At 39.6% G+C, this 19,212-nt stretch overlaps 1 protein-coding gene across 2 annotated transcripts in view; it reads right to left on the bottom strand.

The window, feature by feature from the left end:
* Nucleotides 1-421: 421 nt before the first annotated feature.
* The window catches only part of cachd1 (cache domain containing 1), a 78,753-nt gene continuing 59,962 nt past the window's right edge, over nt 422-19,212 (bottom strand). Inside the window, exons 14-27 of one of the 2 annotated variants that reach the window (XM_054602913.1) lie at nt 18,995-19,137; nt 17,937-18,118; nt 16,653-16,763; nt 15,288-15,410; nt 14,582-14,681; nt 14,336-14,452; nt 13,840-14,000; nt 13,460-13,546; nt 12,695-12,811; nt 12,143-12,294; nt 10,987-11,151; nt 9,566-9,643; nt 9,291-9,392; nt 422-3,818 (exon numbers count right to left, since the gene is read on the bottom strand). In XM_054602913.1, coding sequence (XP_054458888.1) covers nt 3,568-3,818; nt 9,291-9,392; nt 9,566-9,643; nt 10,987-11,151; nt 12,143-12,294; nt 12,695-12,811; nt 13,460-13,546; nt 13,840-14,000; nt 14,336-14,452; nt 14,582-14,681; nt 15,288-15,410; nt 16,653-16,763; nt 17,937-18,118; nt 18,995-19,137 — 1,889 coding nt within the window. In that variant the 3' untranslated portion in view covers nt 422-3,567. The remainder of the gene's footprint in view (nt 3,819-9,290; nt 9,393-9,565; nt 9,644-10,986; nt 11,152-12,142; nt 12,295-12,694; nt 12,812-13,459; nt 13,547-13,839; nt 14,001-14,335; nt 14,453-14,581; nt 14,682-15,287; nt 15,411-16,652; nt 16,764-17,936; nt 18,119-18,994; nt 19,138-19,212) is intronic. The other variant, XM_054602914.1, reaches the window with a different exon arrangement.

Raw genomic sequence — 19,212 nt, 5'->3', positions numbered from 1 at the left:
TCTTTGAGCTCAGTTAAAATATTTGAATTCTCATTAACTTAAAGTTAATCATACTTTGTTAGGGACAAGCTCAAAAAAGGATCAAATGACGAGAGATTTCTCAAATAAAATAGCTAAATGTTTTTTTCGTTCAATGATCTCAACAAAACTCATCCCACCTACAACCAGTGGCTGTTTTTGACTAAAAAGCTATAGATTAGAAACCCTGTATGCTAACTGCTTAGCATCAAAGAGCAAAAACAAGATAGCTTAACCAACGTGAACTAACTAGCCGGTGAACAAACCTGAATTAGTTAAGACACATTTGAAGAACGAGGCCCTGAGGTGCAGCATACTTTTAAGCTAGAACCCCCTAATCAGCAAAACAGCCACAGCTTGCTATAAGAATAAAATAAAAAAGACAGATCATTTAAGTGTAAAATGGACTTTATCACATTCACATTGCAATAAATCTCAATTTGATAACTTTATATGATACATGAGGGGGGTTGGTGTACACGTTCCTTCAGTACATTAATTAATGAGAGTATCCTACACACACAGACACACATATTTGTTTACAACAGCTGGTAAATACTGTTTAAAAAGTTCTCCAGAAAAAAGTTTTTTCAAAAACAAACTCAATTTAGTAAAAAGTAATTTGGCCAAAAATCGACACACTTTTCGAAATATATGCCCAGACCTGCTACAAGGCAGCTCCTTTGTCCAACTGAACCAAAATGATGTACGATTGAAGATGACTGCAAGTAAATAAATGTTGTTTATATGGTCAAACTTCCGACAGTAAATGGTCTCATGGCATAAATGTGATGTTAAACCTCTCTGTAATACAAGTCTTGAGTTACTTATCACTTTTTTTTTTTTTAAGGTTGATGAGATCACAATGGTTGTTATTTTGGTCATTACTCCGTGAAAAGAGATTTAGTACCGTTTATTTTGCAAATCTAAATAAGTTCATGGAGAGATGAGCTTTCTTTAACATTTTAAAGACACATGATAAAAACTTAAAAAACTAGAAATATCTCAAACATAAAAAGTGTGTGTATACATTTTTCCAAGAACTGACTTCCATCCAATATGGACCTAAAGAAAAATAAATCTAAAAAACATCCAAGGCATCAAAAATATAGTGAGAAACCATGAACAGACAATTTTTAAATATCACACCCGAATATCTGAGCATCATTTGAAGCATAAATCATGTCTTACCAACATTAAAAAAAATGGAGTGTACAGGATGTTAATAGCTATTTGTGATTCTGTATTTACACTTCATAATGAATCTCTGAAAAACAATAGACATTTTTGCATCCAGGAAAAAAACCGGATGTCACACTGACGCAATTTTGGCCAGTTGAACAATCAAACCCACGAAGCACAGATCGGGTCAGATGACTCTTCATCAGAATAAAAAATAAGTGGATTTCTCAATCATAATAATTTCAACTTTAATTCTCTAATGCTAAAAACGTTCCAGGTGGATTATCATTCTCTCTACTCTCTCTCTCCCTCGCTCTCTCTCTCACACACACACACACACACGTGCACGCTCACACACACACAGTTAAACCAGAGACGTGTAGAAAATACATTTTGAGTGGTTAACCACAGAGGAGCTGACAGATGGGTGTAACCTCTGAACAACAACAGCAGCAGCATTTCTCCCTCTTACACTCTTATTGATGAGAAGGAGACTCCATCTTGGGCATTACTGGAAATTCAACCAGCTTTGCACCCAATCCAGCACACAACCTTAACATACATGCAGCATCAGCTTGGCCTCAGGGGGGGGAAAAAAAAGTTCTGGTAAAACGGGAGCTTTCTATACGGTTTTCTTTTTTTTCCTACTCAGGCAGATAGAGGGGACAGCACTCAGTCTCTGTGAATCTCTCAGGACCGCTGTGAGGATCCCCAATTATCCTCACACACCAAATCTCCTGCAGTGACTAAAGCCAGGAATGTTTTTCTGGTGTTAGTTTCACTTTTCCCTCCTCCATCCCCAGGAGGCTTACAAAGGCCAGTGACCATAGCGAGTTGTGCCTCCTGATACAGAGGACATGTCCAGAATGAGGATGTTCAGCAGAGCAAGTCTTACAATTACACAAAGACCTCATCGATTCAGAATGGGGAATACAGAAAGAAAAATATGTCCAGGACTACTTTCTCCTCACTACTCTGACGGACAGGATGTGATTTAAGGCTAACGTATTGTTTTTTTTTTTACCTATAATCACAGAGAAATACCTGGATTTATTTTTAAGGAGCAGATCTGATTTTGATGTTTAGATCCCTGCTCATCCAATAATGTTTCCAGCTTGAAGAAGACACTTTTAAACACACTCTATGGTATATATGATATCCTCGTGGAGGGGATAGCTCAGAATAAACTTCTGGTGAGAAAGTGAAAAGAGAAGTGGAAATAAAATCCAAATAGGCTTCTGATGATTATGCACCAGAGTCCCTCAATATGGAGGAAAAATAAAAGCACAAAATATGTAAAATCAGATATACTTAAAATTCAAAATAAACAAAACCAGTCACAGATATTTAGGAAAATAATGACCTTTAAATATGATGCATTGTTTACAGGAAGTGGGTTGTTACGTTTCACTTGTCCTGACTACTTTCTGTTTTGTGTTCGCTCCAGCTGCTAGTCATTGAAAATCTACCCCTTTAATAAATAGTAGAAAAATAATATTTTCCTCTTTAAAGTGTTTCTTCCTGTATTTATGTGAATCATAAAAAATAAAAAACTCACTTTGAAGTTCACAGACACTCATGAAAATGTCTAAATATCTTTCAGAGAAAACAAACTGGGGAGTGTCTATCTCAGAAACTGAGGAGAAATAAGCTGTAATAGAATCCCACATTAGATCCTGTTCAATGCAAAAATACAGTATTTTAACTCTTCATCTGAGACATTTTAACAAAGAAGGAGGCTCTGTTCCCCTCCTGCCCCTCACCACAAGTGGGCTCAGTGGGGATGCTGGAATGGAAGCCTGGGGCAAAAGGGGTCCATTCAGCATCTAGATTTCTATGTTAATGTGATTATCCTCTGGTCCTATAAAGTATTTTCTATGGCCTTCCACCTGGAAATGAAGACCCCTCTTCTGCTTTAAGGATTTTAGGTTCCAGTTGTGTCCTCTTCTTAATGAATGTGCTTAAACAGTGTTTTTGTGTGCTCTTACACCAAATTCCACCAAATTCTGCCAAATTCCTCCAGAAAACCAACAAAAAATCTCATTTTTATTGGCCCAGGTCTGGTCATTTGACGTGTGTGTAATACTGAGTACACTTGCCAGATGCTGGACTGGGTTGGGGAAAAAAAGGGTTGAGATATTGGCACAATGAGACCATGAGGCTAATACCCATATTAATCATCCGTTGATGGCAGAGATATCAGCGGCCCAGTGACACTGTGAGTCCAGCTGTAGCTTTTCTCTCCCTCCGTCCATCCAGACAGTACCTACTGTGTGCCGTCTAGTCCAGCACAAATGTTTTTTAAAATTGTTTTTAATAAAAACAAGTTCCGTCCCTGGCAGGAGGGGTTGAATGCAGCGCTGACGATCAGCACTCTGCATCCACGCTGTGCACGGTGACCGCAGCCTGAAGGTGGTGCGTGTGCATGTGCAGCGGGTGGTGGTGTGTATGCGTGTGCCGGTAGGGGTGAAACTTGTGGCTGAGCAACGCCGCCGTCTGAGGAGGCGTGTCTAGGTCGAGGTCGTCGTCGTGGTTACCGACGTCGACACCGGCCGAGAGAGGGTCGTTGTTCCCAGGTGGATTCTCACTGTCCTCCTGCGGACTCATGGTGCTGTAGCCTGGAGACAAAAAAAAACAAAGAAAAAAACAGAGGTTGGTATTACTGGACTTGTCATCACTCTTACAACACTTTCCCCAAAATAAGGCAAAAAAAAAAACGATACCCCAGACAGAATCTTTTCTGTGACCCAGCGTTTCTCAAACTTTGGGTTAGGTCCTCGTGTGAGCTTATGCAGATACATTCTTAACTATTTTATGTGTTATAACAGTCTTTTTAAATGTGCGTTGTTTTATTTATGTTGAGACCTGTTTTTTTGTGACGGACAAGTTTATCTTATCTTAAATTACTAAAACTGATTTTGTCTGATATCATTGTTTAATTTGGAGCTCCTTGCAGGTTATTGAAAACAGACTACAAAGCTTTGCCACACTCAACTTTACAAATTGAAACTATGCAATTGGTGGGTCAATTTTAAAGCCTTGAGTACAAAATAAAAAAGATATTTGATCTGGAGATCGAAATCGGTCTCAAAACCAGAACCCCTAACAGGTTTTACTAGTATAAAATTCAAATTGTAAATTTTTGATGGCATATTCAGGCACTGGCTGTAGGATTAAAGCACATATAAAGTACTTCACAGTTATTGCACATGGGTAAGAATAGCTGTAGAACATCAAAAAAGAAATGGGAAGACACCATAAAAGAAACTACTCAACAAATGTCGCCCTCCATTCGTAGACATTCAAGACAGAAACATTCATGTAAATACACAGAAACACACAATTTCTCTGAAAGCAGCATAAGCTCTTTGATGGCGCATTGACAACTAAATATCCCCACAGGGCATTTTTGCTCTCTCATACAATTTGAAAAGAAGATGCATACATATTCATGACGCTTTCGAACACATTGCGCACATACGTTTAACCCGAGGAGATAGAAACATAAGCCAACATGGCAGTTAAGATACATTGGTAAGTGGAGCAGTGGGAGGAGGTTACTGCTGTCATAGAAAAAAGGGATTACTGGGTCAGGGAATAAGTAAACAGATCGTACATTAAGAGACTTTATCATATTGCATTCTACTGATGAAAGAAGTTTTATTCATCACAATCCAAGTTTGTGACGACTGAGATTACTAATCATGTGCTCTTCCAGCTTTATATTTTCATTAAAACCTTGCAGGCTCTTGGTTTTATCAGTTGTTTTTTCACTTGAACTCATATGCGTCATAATAACCCTTCATCTGCTGAGTGGGTTTCACTTTCAGGGCCATGAAATCCTTCGATACAAATGGTCTGACTACGTCCGTTATATTTATAGAAAAATGACTACAGTTTTGGATGATGAAACATTAAAGCTAAATTCAAATTATTTTTTTTTAGCTTGAGTGTGAGTCAGTGGGGTCTCCAGCGTCTGAGGCATGTAGGGAGAAGGCGGTGGGTTGAGGTATGCCTTTATGTTTGTGTGGCCATGAGTCAATTTTATCTCCCAACAGCCTTTTCTATCCAGTTAAACATCTAAACCATTGAGTAAACTTATCAGATGAACAGGATCATCAAGCAAATGCTTAATAAGTAAAGAACCAAGCAAAACTATTCATAAACAAGACTCAGAGTCTGCAGCCATGATAGCGACTCTATGAGGCTGAAGTTTTGTATGCTAGCATCAGAACGCTAACATGCTCACAATGGCAATGCTTTGTTTTGTTTACCATGTTTACCGTCTTAGTTTGGTGTGTTTACATGCTAACATTAGCCTATTAGCACCAAACACAGAGGGAAGCTGAGACTGATGGGAACGTCATTAGTTTAGTATTTGGTTATAAACCAAACTACGAGACAGAATAACACTTTGGCCTGATGGTGGCGCCAGAGGAAAAGTCAGGGCATCATGAAAGATATTACAATTTATCATAAAAGTCTGCAAAAAATGTCATGGCAATCCATAAAATACTGATATATTTCTGTCTTAAGTGACTTACATTGCCTTCCCTTTTTTAGCCAAGACGCCAGCATATTGTGTAGCTTTTACTTTTCCTGCAGTCTTCCTGTCATTATTTGTGGTGTATGTCCTCTGATATTATGTCCTATAGTATATATAGTAATGTTATTTATGTCCCACAATAAGGTGTGTACTAGAGTCAGTATGAGAAGTTTGCTCAGTAGTTTCCCTCCTTGATTCTCAGAAGATTAGCTGGGCTTTGATACCAAACGAAAGAAAGCTGACAAAGAAAAGGAGAGACAAAAGAATGAGCAGAGGAGATGACAAAGAGTGGGGCAGAGAGAAGAAGAGAGAAAAGGAGGGATTAAACAAAAGGCAGGGATGGAGACCTCAAAGAAGTTACAGACATGGAAGATGCAAACTTGAGCACAGTTTATCCCTCATTTCCTAAATGAAAGAGACAGTTTCTGGAAGACGTACTGCTGTGTGCTGTGGACAAGCAAATCCCCCTTAATGTAAGAGATGTGGGGAGACAGGGTTACCTACTATCTTATTTTAGTTTTTTCTACCTTAAGATGAAGAGTCTCAATTCTAAATCCTAAAAATCAATCCTGGATAGTTAAAAGATTGAGTGGCAAACTGAATGACACGGTAACTAGAGGGCAGATATTTAAAGAAACAGTTCGACAATTTTTAAATACCCTTATTCACTTTCTTACCAAGATATCAATATCACTCTCAAGTCTGGGCATTGAGTACACTGAGTATGCTACCGCCAGCTATCTTAGTTTAGCATAAAGACTGCATGGAAACAGGTGGGAAACAGTTAGCATGGCTCAGTCCAAAGGTGAAACATCACTGATTAACAAGTCATTTCTCATTTGTAAGTATAATTTCGGGTAACGTGAAGCTAAACTAAGATGGCCGCTGACCTGCTGTCTGTAGCTTCACATTCAGCATACAGACATGAGAGTGGTATCAATAATCCCATTTTACTCCCATCTGATGTCCCACAATGTCAAACTACTGCTTTAACTTGTCTATACAATGTAAATTGTATCTTAAGAATCTGTAATACAGAGCCCCAAACCAGATATTAAACAAGATTCATCAATCAGACAAAATTTGTCTTATTAAATATCAATTCAATATTATTTATCCATTCCTTTTATCGTCATTTAGGTCTAGAAGGATGTGACATAAACGTAGCATGAATTTCTTGATGATAATTATATTCTTCATGTTTTTTGAACACACAAATAACATCAGCCTCTTCTCCCCTCCATAAACATTGTAAATCGCAGTTCTAAGAAGTATATAAATAAACTCTATAATGTTAGGGCGTGCAGATTATAGTTATTGATTATCTGTATGCATCCAATATGTACAGCAATCTATTTATTATTAAATAGGTATTTCTAGCCATTGCCTGTATGCTAATATTGCAGCTCTGCCAAACAGCACTCTGTATATGTGTGCGTCACTTACTCAACAGATAATGCTCTGATCTTTCAGTGATCTGCATGGAGCTTGTGTGTGTGTGTGTGTGTGTGTGTGTGTGTGTGTGTGTGTGTGTGTGTGTGTGTGTGTGTGTGTGTGTGTGTGTGTGTGTGTGTGTGTGTTTCATCATGCCCTTCAGCATTATGAGTGAGTGGATGCGGTAGGAGGGCACCTTTGCCCAAGTGGAGAGGAGCAGCAACTTTGACACGTCAACTTGGTAATAATGAATTTGCTCTAGTCCCTGATGGCCTAACACCCCCTCTATCCATTATTTCAAACTCGTCTTCCTCTTCTCTCCTCTTGCCCTTTCATTTCATTCTTAGGTCTCCTATTTCATCATTTTTGCATCCGTACATCTCTCCAATTGTCCTCCATTTTCTTTTCTTTTTCTTTCCCGTTCTCAGTTATGCAACATGTGATGTGGTCTTTTCTGTCCTTTTACACAGACTGCTCTTTCTATTAGCACGTATGAATCACTGTGTTTCAACATGTGAAAGAGAATTCAGATCTCCTTCATGAATAAATCTCCCGATTAAAAACATGAATTTATTGGGCACTTCTTCCTCAAAACATTACCTCAAAAGACTTTGTTATATGAAATAGCTTTTTTGGATATTTAAGATTAGGTTAAATGAATCTGTATTTTAAAATATACATATATGTAATGCAGGAGAGGTGACATACAGAGAACACAATTAAAGTCAGATTAAACTAACAGATCAATTTTTTTCCTACATCGCTGGTTGAACATCAATACAGTAAAATTCAGCTGACAAGTTCTAACTCGTGTCTTTGTTTCACTTTAGCCCACTCTCCTCTCTTCATATTCCTCCTTGTCATCATCAGTTATGCAACAAGTACTGGAGACACTCACTGCCAGGAAGTGGAGTGATGCCATATGTAGGTGGTAAGAGCCCATGTGGGTGAAAACTGTCCGTCCACGCTCACAGAGTGTCAGACGAGAGAAAACTAGGTTCTGAGCTGTGATATAATGAAAAGAACAAGCCAGGAGCTGAACCACCGCCAAAGAACTGAGAGCTCACTCTGGATTTGAGACTGTGCTGTAACACTGATTTGAAAAAAGATGAAACCTAAGCCCCCAAATGTGATTTTTGACAATGTCACGAGATTTATGTTAGAGAAACTAAACGTTATTTTATATTCTGTCTCGTCTCTGGGTCTGAGTCACTGCAGCAGAAGGTTAAGGAAGGTAACTAAGACTTCTGCCAACATTTTCCAGCTCTTTCTTAGGGATCCTGAGGCATTCTCACACCAGGTGGTATATGTACACTATCTGCCCCAGGGTCTCCTCCAAAGCTAGATGTGTTCAGAAAGCTCCCTGATTAGATTGTTAAATCTGTCTCCTCTTTATTGCAGAACTGTTGTCTTCGAGTGAGCCAACGTGGTTGTATTGACATTATCCTTTTAAAATGGCAGATAATACAGTATATCTATGCTTATGCTGCCTAGGGAACATTTTCAGCAGAGCTTGTGCTGGATGGGTCAGTTTTGTAACGAATGAATGACTCATTCTCCAGAAACCGTGATTATTTTTGACTGCAATATCTGTTGTGTAAGAATGACATGACAACGAGGAAAATATTGGTCAGTTGCAAGAATAACCTCCACGGAGAACTGAACATGATGACGCTTGACCTCTAGAGGGTTGAAAGGAAGGAATTGTTTCAAAATAATCAATAATTACCATACATAAGGATATTTTCTACAAAACAATGGCCAAAGATATTGTAGGAGCTTCTCGTTTTCACTAAGTATCGTCAGTCAGGTTAGAAAGGATTTCATAATCTCATGAGTCAGAGCAGTTCTCAACCTACAGAGAGCCATGAAACCACCACTAAGAAATACAAATTGTATAAACAGTTTTGCTTTGACACATTATTACTGGCATTTCAGATTCATCCTACTCAATTCCTCTTTTCATTAATGCTGATGTACTCATGTATCACATAATACAGTACAAACACATGGGTTTGAGTGTCATCACATTTGTGCTTTTTTTGTAAAAATTCTCCACCCCCGTTATGTATCTATGTAAATGTGGTGAAAGCTAAATGATTTGTCTTACCGTGGTCACTCTCTGTCCCAGACCGACCCCAGTACCTCCGTCTCCGTTCAGGTGTGTGAGTGTGCCGCTCGATCACCGCGGCGATGAATCGAGTATTACTGACTGAAAGTGCAGAGAACACACAGGTTAACACAAAATCCCTGTTTAGTAATAAAATACCTGCACTGTCAAATAAATAAATACTACTTTTACTTCATCTTCTGTACCCAAAATATTTATTTAAATGTTCTGTATCATGTGTAGTTTATATCGATGTGGTATCAAACAATACTTACTGATTCCTCTGTCCTCATGGCTTTCTTCATCCCTCTCATCTCTTTCGTTATCCAGGTTGGACATTCTCACTGACATTTCTGGAGCAACATGGAGGTAAAGGGGAAGGGAATAATGAACAAAAAAGGGATAGATGCTATTATATCAATGGATATATTGCAATATTTAAGTATTACAAGTAGGAATTATATGTCACCAGGTTTCTTTATCCAGTTAGTTTAAGATTGAGTTGATATTGTTATGGTGAAAATAACTTGTGTACGTGGAGATAATAGCCAGGATGAAGGCTTGTTTTTTATATGTGAGTGTATGTGTTCAAGGGGGCTCAGTTTGGGGGGGGGTGTACACGCGCTGCATGACAGTTACATCAAACCCCATTTTTATTGTGCGCCGCTAGTTGTTTACAGTCTGATTATTAACTGATATGCAAGACTGGAGTTGGAGTTTAAAGATGACATGTACGACCAGATTGTTTCTCAAGAAGCCAGTTTACAAGCTAATTTTAAACCGAATTTATCTTCAGACAAGCTGGTGGGTTCTGCGATTGCATTTCTGCCCATGCCTGCTGGAACAGGACCAACTGGATTGGTCCATACTACTTGGCCTACAAACAGAAACCAGAATGCCTCCATGCCAAATGTGTTCCTGTTGCCTACAGATTCTGAATATGAAGACAGAATCTGAGCTGCCAGATGGCTTGTTACACAGAATCTTTTGTGTGATATATGATCCCGCGATTGTTGTGTAAACTCGTGACACTGCGAGAATCCAGCTGCCGTAAAAGGTGTGTGTGTGTGTTCTTGTTGATAAAAGCTGCTGCTGCAGAATATGCTGAATATGCCCAGCACACACACAAAGCTGCGACTTTATGATGATTCCTCAGCCTGATGCCTTGTGATTATGCAGCTACTGTCTCCACCATCTATCCAAAGTTCTTCACCAAACTATCAGACTGAAACTGACTTCTACTCAAGAGTTATAATGAGGTTGAAATTTTGTTTGATTTTTCATGTCAATAACACAGAGTAATTACACAAATCATGCTGCAGCGGCTGCTGTTGCGTGATGCTTATGTCAGCTGTTTAGTTCCAGCAGCACTTGCCACACTGCTTGTTAATCAGGCTGCTTGAAAATGTAGTTTCTTCCTTTGGTATTTAAAGAAATGCCAGTATGTGAAGAACGCAAATGCTGAGCTACTGCACCACACTGTTTCCATTACTGGATATGTAGTTTTTGGGGCACCACAAAACATCCAAGTGAAGGTATAAGATACAGAAAATCTACTAAAAAGGCAATAAAATTATGCTGCAGGTTTATTTTGTCCACGGTAACAAAATGTATTATTGAGAAAAATGAACGTCATATGTCTAAATCTGACTGACCTATCCCTTTAACTGTATAATGTGTTTGGTATCAGTCTTACCCTGTGCTGCCAGTGGTGACATGTGCTGGTGAGAACGCCTGTGGATCTGGTGTCTGTATGCATACACAGCCAGCACCAAAACCATGATGCATCCCATAATTCCCCCAGCGACTGGACCCACAGGGGCGCTCTTGATCATGTTCAGGGATGCCACCTCCTCATCTGCTGAAGAAATAAAGAAGACGAAAGGAGAGGAAAGCATAGGCAGAAGGTTTATTAAATAAATTACAAAGGAGTTCTGATGGTTGAAGAAGTAAAACTACAACAAGCCAATATCAAACAGGTCTGGCTCTGATCTAACTCATGCTGAGACATTTTCTACCTCACTTCCACTCACTCATCAGTGTGAAATGCCACAGGAAATATATTCAACTGCAGACATACGGCCAATTCTCATTTTGAAATAACTGAACAGAACCAAAGAAAACTAACTGGTAAACAGAACATTTTCATTCTATCTGAAATATGTTTTTTATCAGTGATCTACAAAAGTAAAATTAATTCTGTCACAGGGACGCTGGAAATAATCATAATTAACTTTCATGACAACAGCTATTCTCCACCATTGGTAGGCCTCAGAGCGCCATCTAGTGGGTCATGGAGGTACTGCTAAATGATTAGCTTAAATTAAAAAATATATATCTATATGGTGGTCTATATAATATATTTGTATATGGTCATTTACAAAGATAGCTATTTTTATATATAAATGTGCATAAGAAATCATTTTAATAAATACAAAGTGTCAACTTAAAATACAAAATTTTAATAACCAGCTAGTCTGACTATCACCATGCCAATCACATTATCAGTGAGAAACAAATGTGTTTGGCCACTGTTAGCAAGCTAATATTCCCTCAGATGCAGTGACACAAAATTGATTAGTTTTTTTTAAATGAAAGGTGATGTGGGAGACAACCCTGCGCCAGTAAAAGCGTGTGGTGAGTTGGTATCACCTTGAATACATTGAATTATGATTCATAATGTCAGGCAGTGATGTGTGAGAGTAAGCAGAATATTTATTTTGGTCATTACAGCCGACAATGGCATAATACATATTTGCAGCCCAGTTTACATGCAACCCATGCACTACAGTATATTTAGGACAAATATCTCATAACTGTGGAACAAGACAAGATATCCACATTTCACTCACCTAGGACTCCCAGGCCATCCGCATAGGGACTCTTGGCGCCGACGATGCCCCCGAAACATTCCTTCTGAAGGGCACAGTATGGCTTGTCCAGATGGGTTTTACCATCACTGTCCACCATGCACCACTCACAGTCCAGCACGCCAAAACAGTCACTGAAATAGGGATAGAAATAAGATTCTTGAAGGGCAAACACTTGAAAGTAGTTTTTTTAGAGAAGGGCCAAATGGTAAATAATCTTTCAGAGACAAAAGACATAATTTAAGAAGTGTATTATTAATGTAATATACATGAACAAAAACCTACAATTAAAGATTTGAGTCCATTAGAAAGGGACTCTCGTCACACTTCTCATACATTACCACTAGGTGGCACTGTGCTGTGGACGTGTAACAATAACATATATTTATTTTAAATACTCTGTGAAGCTCATTCTAGATTCACATAGTCTCTGATGGTATATAGCTGTGAAATAGTGTGTTGCTATAAACTCCATACATGCATTAGTTTATTCATTATTACTGTGATTATGTTCAGCACATATGTGTAATGTACCTGCTGGTGTATCTCTGGCTACAGCGAGTGTTGATGCACTGGGGCAGCGTGTCATGCAGACTGGGATCAATCACATTCAGACTGACTGGCTCCTGATGCACCTCACAGCTGGGGTTCCTGCACAACACACACAATCATGAGCACATGAGGTGAAAATAAACAAAAGATGCAGGTACGCTATACATATTCTTGGTCAAAACACAAACATACAGCTGACAACATCTATCCAAATCCTAGAATAAAACATGATTACACAGGAAGGCAGATAATGTACAGGGAATTTGACAAACAAAGAAATCACAGCAGGAGCCCTCAAAGTCTTCAGTGTGTCAATTTTTGGCAAAGCAGTTTTAAAAGGACAAACATCAATGCTGCTTGACACAAAGCACGGATAAAAACCTGACAGCAAAAAAATTATAATTGCATGCCTTCCTGAATTAAAGGACGAACTGGCATTTGAAACAGCGCTGTCAGAGGCTGCTGATGGTTGATGAAAGGAGATGGGTGGAACAAGAGAGAGAGAGAGAGAGAGAGAGAGAAAACCGCAATATAAAGGAGACCCAGCCTGAAAATGTGTGCTTTTGGAGACACTACCATCGTGTACAAGGACAGAAAAAATGAATTTGGCAAATGTTACATGTGACACTGAATGATTAGTAGAAAAAAACACTGACATAAAGCTCTAAAAAGTTATTTTATATCTGAGAAGTATCATATACTTTAGCGTATTTTATGTACTGAAGCTCAGATATGTTTTGCACTGACCTGTTTTCAGCATTGGTGAGGTTGCCAGTACACTCATTGACCTCCAGGGGACACTCACATGGACACTCACATTCATTCTGCTCCATCCTGAAGAACACAACAACAGCCACATGTTCAGTGAAAAAGCTGCATTTCATTTATTTTTAATAGCTATTTTTAAACATCCACATGTGTAATGTAATGCTGCTGCAGCTTTATAATATCAGATATGGATCTTAAAAAAAAACTTAGAGGTTTGTTTTCTGATCTTGTTGAAGAAAAACGTGCAAAACATCAAAGCTTATCCTCATTAATTTAGTATAACTCTATATTAGCACCACTGCTAAGTGCCTGACAGGTAAACAGTGAGTCCCTGATGAGTGTGTGGTAGAAGGTGAGACCTGTGGCAGTTGAGACAGAGCCGGTCCACGGTGCTGCAGGCGCAGAAAGCTAATGAGTCACATGTCTCGTTGACGATACCAGCAAAGGCGTTGGTGCCGGGGATTCGGGTCAGACGGTACTTGGAACAATGGCTACCATGCACCAGGTTGGTTAGGTCCCCCTATGAGAAATACAGGACAAGACAAGAAATGTTTGTTTTTTTAAGAACTTTGTTTTTGTTTAATTTTCCCACTCTGAAACAAAAAACAACAAAATAAATGTTCAAATTGGAATAATATACTCTCAAACTATCTGACTGCCCCAAAAAACTGAACAGGAAAAAGTGAAGGTTGCAACACCAATGATCAACACTAGGTGGAACTGTTATACTTCCACATAATCAGATACAGTTAGGTGTGTGTGTTTGTGTCCAGTCTGATAGTACAGTAACTGTCTGATTCTGTGTTCTTGTGCAGCCATTCATACATCCAGTTATCTTGTGTTTTCCTGACTCACCATGATGCTGGTGTTGAACTTGTAGAAGCGCTGCACGGTGCGGTCACTGAAGCTGTTGCACAGGTTTTTCTTGACAAAGTTGGGATGGTTCAGGATGTCGTTAGCCACCAGCGGCTCCTGCCATTAAAAAAAAAATGGGGGGACACAATGAGAAACGACAGAAGAATAAACATGAAAAGAGAAGGAAGCTCACTGTGATTATGAATTGGTAGTTTTACATTTGTATATTAGTCCCTGGTACTTTACCTTGTGTGTGATGTGCTGTTGCTCTGCAGGGGCGTGACCTTTGGGGTCAATGAGAGTGGGGTGAGCGACCAGGTACCCTCTGTCCTCCATTATGAAGCACCTACAATGTACACACACATATAGGAGAGGAACAATTTAAAGAATATAACTTACATTAGTAATATAAGTACACTTCATTGACCACTAGGTTTTATATCCCCCCCCCCCCCCCAGTGCTTAACTCTGCTTGCATAATACCGCTCCATTCCTCTTCCCCCCCCCATTCCTTAAACCTTCTGCCAAATACTGCGACTCTCTGCCCCACACCCCCTTTGAGCTAATCCTGTTTTATATGGCTCCTGAACACCAACAGAGAGAGCATGAAGGACGTGGAGACAGAGGGGGAGGGGGAGAAAGGAGGGGATGGAAGAGAAGAAACAAAACAAAAAGGGAGACATAAAAGCTGGAGAAAGTATGTAGGACTGAGACAGCAGCAATGCCACATCTCCAGCAGGAATGTCATGATAATCAGCTTATCTCTTCTTCCCTCCCTTTCTTCTCCTTCTCTCTGCAAGTTTAATTCTGGCTCGGTTAAACAGATGTTTAGCAACCTTCCAAAGAAATTCAGGGGACATGGCAAAAAGAGGAAATGGAAAAAGAAAGAAGGAATGCAAGAAGTGAATAGATAAGACAAGTCAGCCAATGATCCAATCCATCCTCAACCTACCTGATCTTGTTGCCCTTGTCCTGGTTGCAGATGGGCAGCAGGTCCAGTAGGACCTTATAGAAGTAGCGTAGGGTGAAGTCTATGCCCATCACTGCAAATGCATATCCAGGGGCCATCAGAGAGCTAAACAGAGAGAGAGGAGGAGACAGAGAAGAAGAAGACATAGTGAGAAAAGCAGACAGAAAATAATCCTAAAGATTTACTTAAAACACAAGTCTCTGTTAAATGATTTGCTGCACACACACCAACACCCAGACACACCCTCTCTTTAAATCTGTGTTTACGCAGACTGTAAGTTGCGTAATGTTATGCTCACTGAGCCGGTCATCAACACAGTAATCCTCACGCACTCTGATACTGAATGTTTATGCGTAGATTTGCGTGGACCGTGGTAAACAGTTCCTATTGTGCTACTGTAAGCGGTGCTGGGTTGCTAAATTACATTTTAAGCCCAAAGAACCCGAAACATAAACACTTTAATCTCAGTCACAGTTATAGGCTTCAATTCAAAGAGGATGTGTCCAAAACAATCTGCTATAACTTCTATACAAATTGGCTGAAGCACAGGGTAAAACTTCACTTCTCTGCACAAGAGCTCAAGGAGAGGGCTGGAATACAGCGACTTGCTTGAGGGCATTTTGAAGAGCAGATACTTGAAGACAACTGTGACTCAACCTAGACCATTTGGTTAAAGGGATATTCTGTCCCTCATTCCACAGCCCTGAAGCAAACATGGTCAATCATCTCCTTTAGTCTCTTTCAAATGATCTCCTCTCCTTAGAGACAGTGCGCTCTGCTGAGAGCCTCACAGCCCACAATGATGTCTTGGCTCATAACAACAGTGAATCTGTTGATGAGCAATATCTAATGCACAGAGCCGATTATTTATTGACAATGTGTAAAACTTTCAAGACATGCTTAAACCTGCAAAAAGCTAATTTTGTTGGCCAATTGGAGGAAGCAGCAACAAGTTAGAGAAACGACAGACAAATCATCATTTTAGATTTAGCAAATTATGCAGATGGAAGTCCAAAAGGTTATTCACTCTCTTTTAACTCTGTTTTTGGTCTCCTGAGGGAAAAATATCTGTCTCTTTAACTGCTAAATGTTCCACTATGGAATGTAAATATGTGACTTGCTAAAACAGTGTTGTACAAATAGAGAAGAGACACATAGTCAGTGAACTGACTTAAGTATTGTAATGCTACACAGCAATATCTATCTTAAGTTTGCTAGCATTAGCTCACTTTAGCCACCTTAAGCCACTGGTCAAACAGGACAAAGTTAGTAGCTGATAACTAAAACCTGACTTGTGGGACATTTTTGTGGGTTTACTGTGCTATGAATACACCTTCCTCTTCTTACCTGGAGGCATGGATGGTGTGGCTGATGGTGACAACGTAGCCCGACCCGCCCACATCCAGGTACGGTCCAGTGAAGGTGATAAGGCCGGGGTTAGCCACCGCATGCTGGTACCTACACAACACATCACACGGGCAGAGGGTTATTTCATAAAGTTAACCATCAAATGTTTCCTAGCTAACATAGTTAAGGAGATGCCTCTTATGATGTCTTTAGAGGGGATATCTTACCAGTTAATACTTAATGAAAATTGAGAATGTGAGCCATACTTTTTGTGGGGAATGCAGAGAATTGCTGGTGCATTTGTTTTGGTCTCGAATGCATACAAAAGAACTGTGGATTATAGCGTCCTAATTTGTCTCTCACTTTATTTTATTTACATTTTTTGGATTCACTTCTTGCTCTTAGTTATACCTGATAAATCAGATCGCTATCTTTAAAAAACTGAACGCTCATGAATCAAAATGTATAAGTTAGAAGTCAAACTTTTGTGATCTGATTATATATGTTAAAATATATAATTTACCAATAAAAAAAAGCTTTGCATTTAACTATTAGGATTATTTATTTTATCATTCTACTCCAATTTGTTAACATAAACTATATGGTTGATTATTCTTTGTATATGTTTGTTAATCTGTAACTCAAGTAGGTTGCCATTTGTAATGCAGAACACCTTGCACTTGGCTGAACTGTGAAAGTAAGTACCCCCTAATTCTAACATGTAATATTCTTAATATATGTATATTGCAAAAAAAGCCTTGTGCACAGAGTGATGCTGAGAAAGATGAGAATCATCCTAACAACATTAAACTTCAAAGAATGATATCAGATGACTAAAGACCTTTAAAGCACAGAAATACATTGTGTGTTATGTTAATAATTACATAAAGCTTAACTTCTGTGTAAACAGTTGGAAAACAATGTTTTGACTTACATTCTATTGAATATTTGTCAATTTATTATATTTTAACAGTTTAACGAGAAAATCTGGACTGAATTTAACTCAGTAATACCTGGTGACCATTTAAGCACAAACATGTGCCGGCAATTTGCACACATACTCATTCCCTTTAACTCCTACCTACCCAACACTATCTCAAACCCCCTTTTTACTCCCCTAAAAAAAAACACACACACACACACACACACACACACACACACACACACACACACACACACACACACACACACACACACACACACACACACACACACACACACACACAAGTATATACACACACACACACACACACACTTCTTCACACCCTCCAAAGTATGCCTCACCATTGTCTGCGGGTTGGGTCGAAGGCTTTGTCCATCAGTGATCCGGGGTAAATCCGGAGCACCCCACTGGGCGTTGCTATGTAACGGCGCACAATGTAGCAGTTGAGGCTACTCATTTCCATTAGTGTCATCCACTCATCCGTGACGTGACTGGTCGCCATAACCTCGTTCCTGACAGAGGACTGCAGAAGGGACGGAGGGAGACGGAGAGAGAGGAGGGAAGGTGAGGGTGAAAGGAGAGAGGGAAGGATGGAGGAGGTAAACAAGGAGAGGAGGAAAAAAAGTTGAGTAAGTAGGAGAAAAGTTAATCTGAGGTTTGCTTGACATTGAAATTGGCTAAAACGTTTTTACAAGTTGGCCTCTAGTCTACACGCAAACAAGATAGAAAAACATATTCTTGGCAATTCGCACCTAAACTTGAAATCATTTTACTGCTCAAGATGGTAATGCATATTTACTATTTTATGAAAGTATAATCAACAAATCACATATAGTAAGGCTCAGAACACCAGAATTTAGGAATAAATGGGACTCGATTAGCCCTGAAGCCTTGAAAAACACCCTGAAAAATCACACCCCAGTACCATTTTCAGAGAGCATTCTAAGTTTGAAAGGGGTGATGAGGTCACCGGAGGGGGCCTTTAAGACTAGCCTGGGAATCAGAGCTGGGACTGGGGCTTAGAGTTCAAGCTCTAACCCCCTTCTTCCCTCAGGACAGGAATGCACACAGGCTGCCAAAACCACGTGGGGGCTTGTCCCCCTTCTTAAAGATGCAGAGCTCCATTTAAAATTTGTGAATTTCAGTTGTAATGTTAGTAGCCGGAAAAGTTGCTCGCTAGATATTGTAATGATACATTCAAAAAGTACTCCAAAAAAAAAAGAAAAATCTTGGTAAACCATGTGTTTGTACATACTGAAGAAAATGAATATGTATGTACATGCCTGTAACCTGGCTGCTGGCTATGTGCCATGTGTTTGTCATGTAAACATTAACCCTGTGTGCACCCACAGGCCGGTCTTCGCCGTGAGTTGCATCTGCGTTCCCCCTGCTTGTTTACCTTGAGGCCTGGGTTGGCTATCAGCCTGGTGTTATCACTCAGGTAGGCGGTGTAGTGCTCCACCATGCGCTTCGTTTCTGGCTGGCTGAGGTGCTCGTAGGGAGAGGAGAAACTACCAGCTGCCAACATCACCGTGGGGGACTCTGGGAGAGAGACAGAAAGGGGGAATTGGGGACAGTCAGACACGCTAATCAATGATATAGAGCTGACTATGGTTA

This window comes from Anoplopoma fimbria, chromosome 8 (assembly GCF_027596085.1).
Source record: "Anoplopoma fimbria isolate UVic2021 breed Golden Eagle Sablefish chromosome 8, Afim_UVic_2022, whole genome shotgun sequence".
In the NCBI taxonomy this organism is placed as follows: domain Eukaryota; kingdom Metazoa; phylum Chordata; class Actinopteri; order Perciformes; family Anoplopomatidae; genus Anoplopoma; species Anoplopoma fimbria.
Note: the sequence above shows the minus strand (reverse complement) of the source record. Positions and strands in the feature narration are given on the sequence as shown.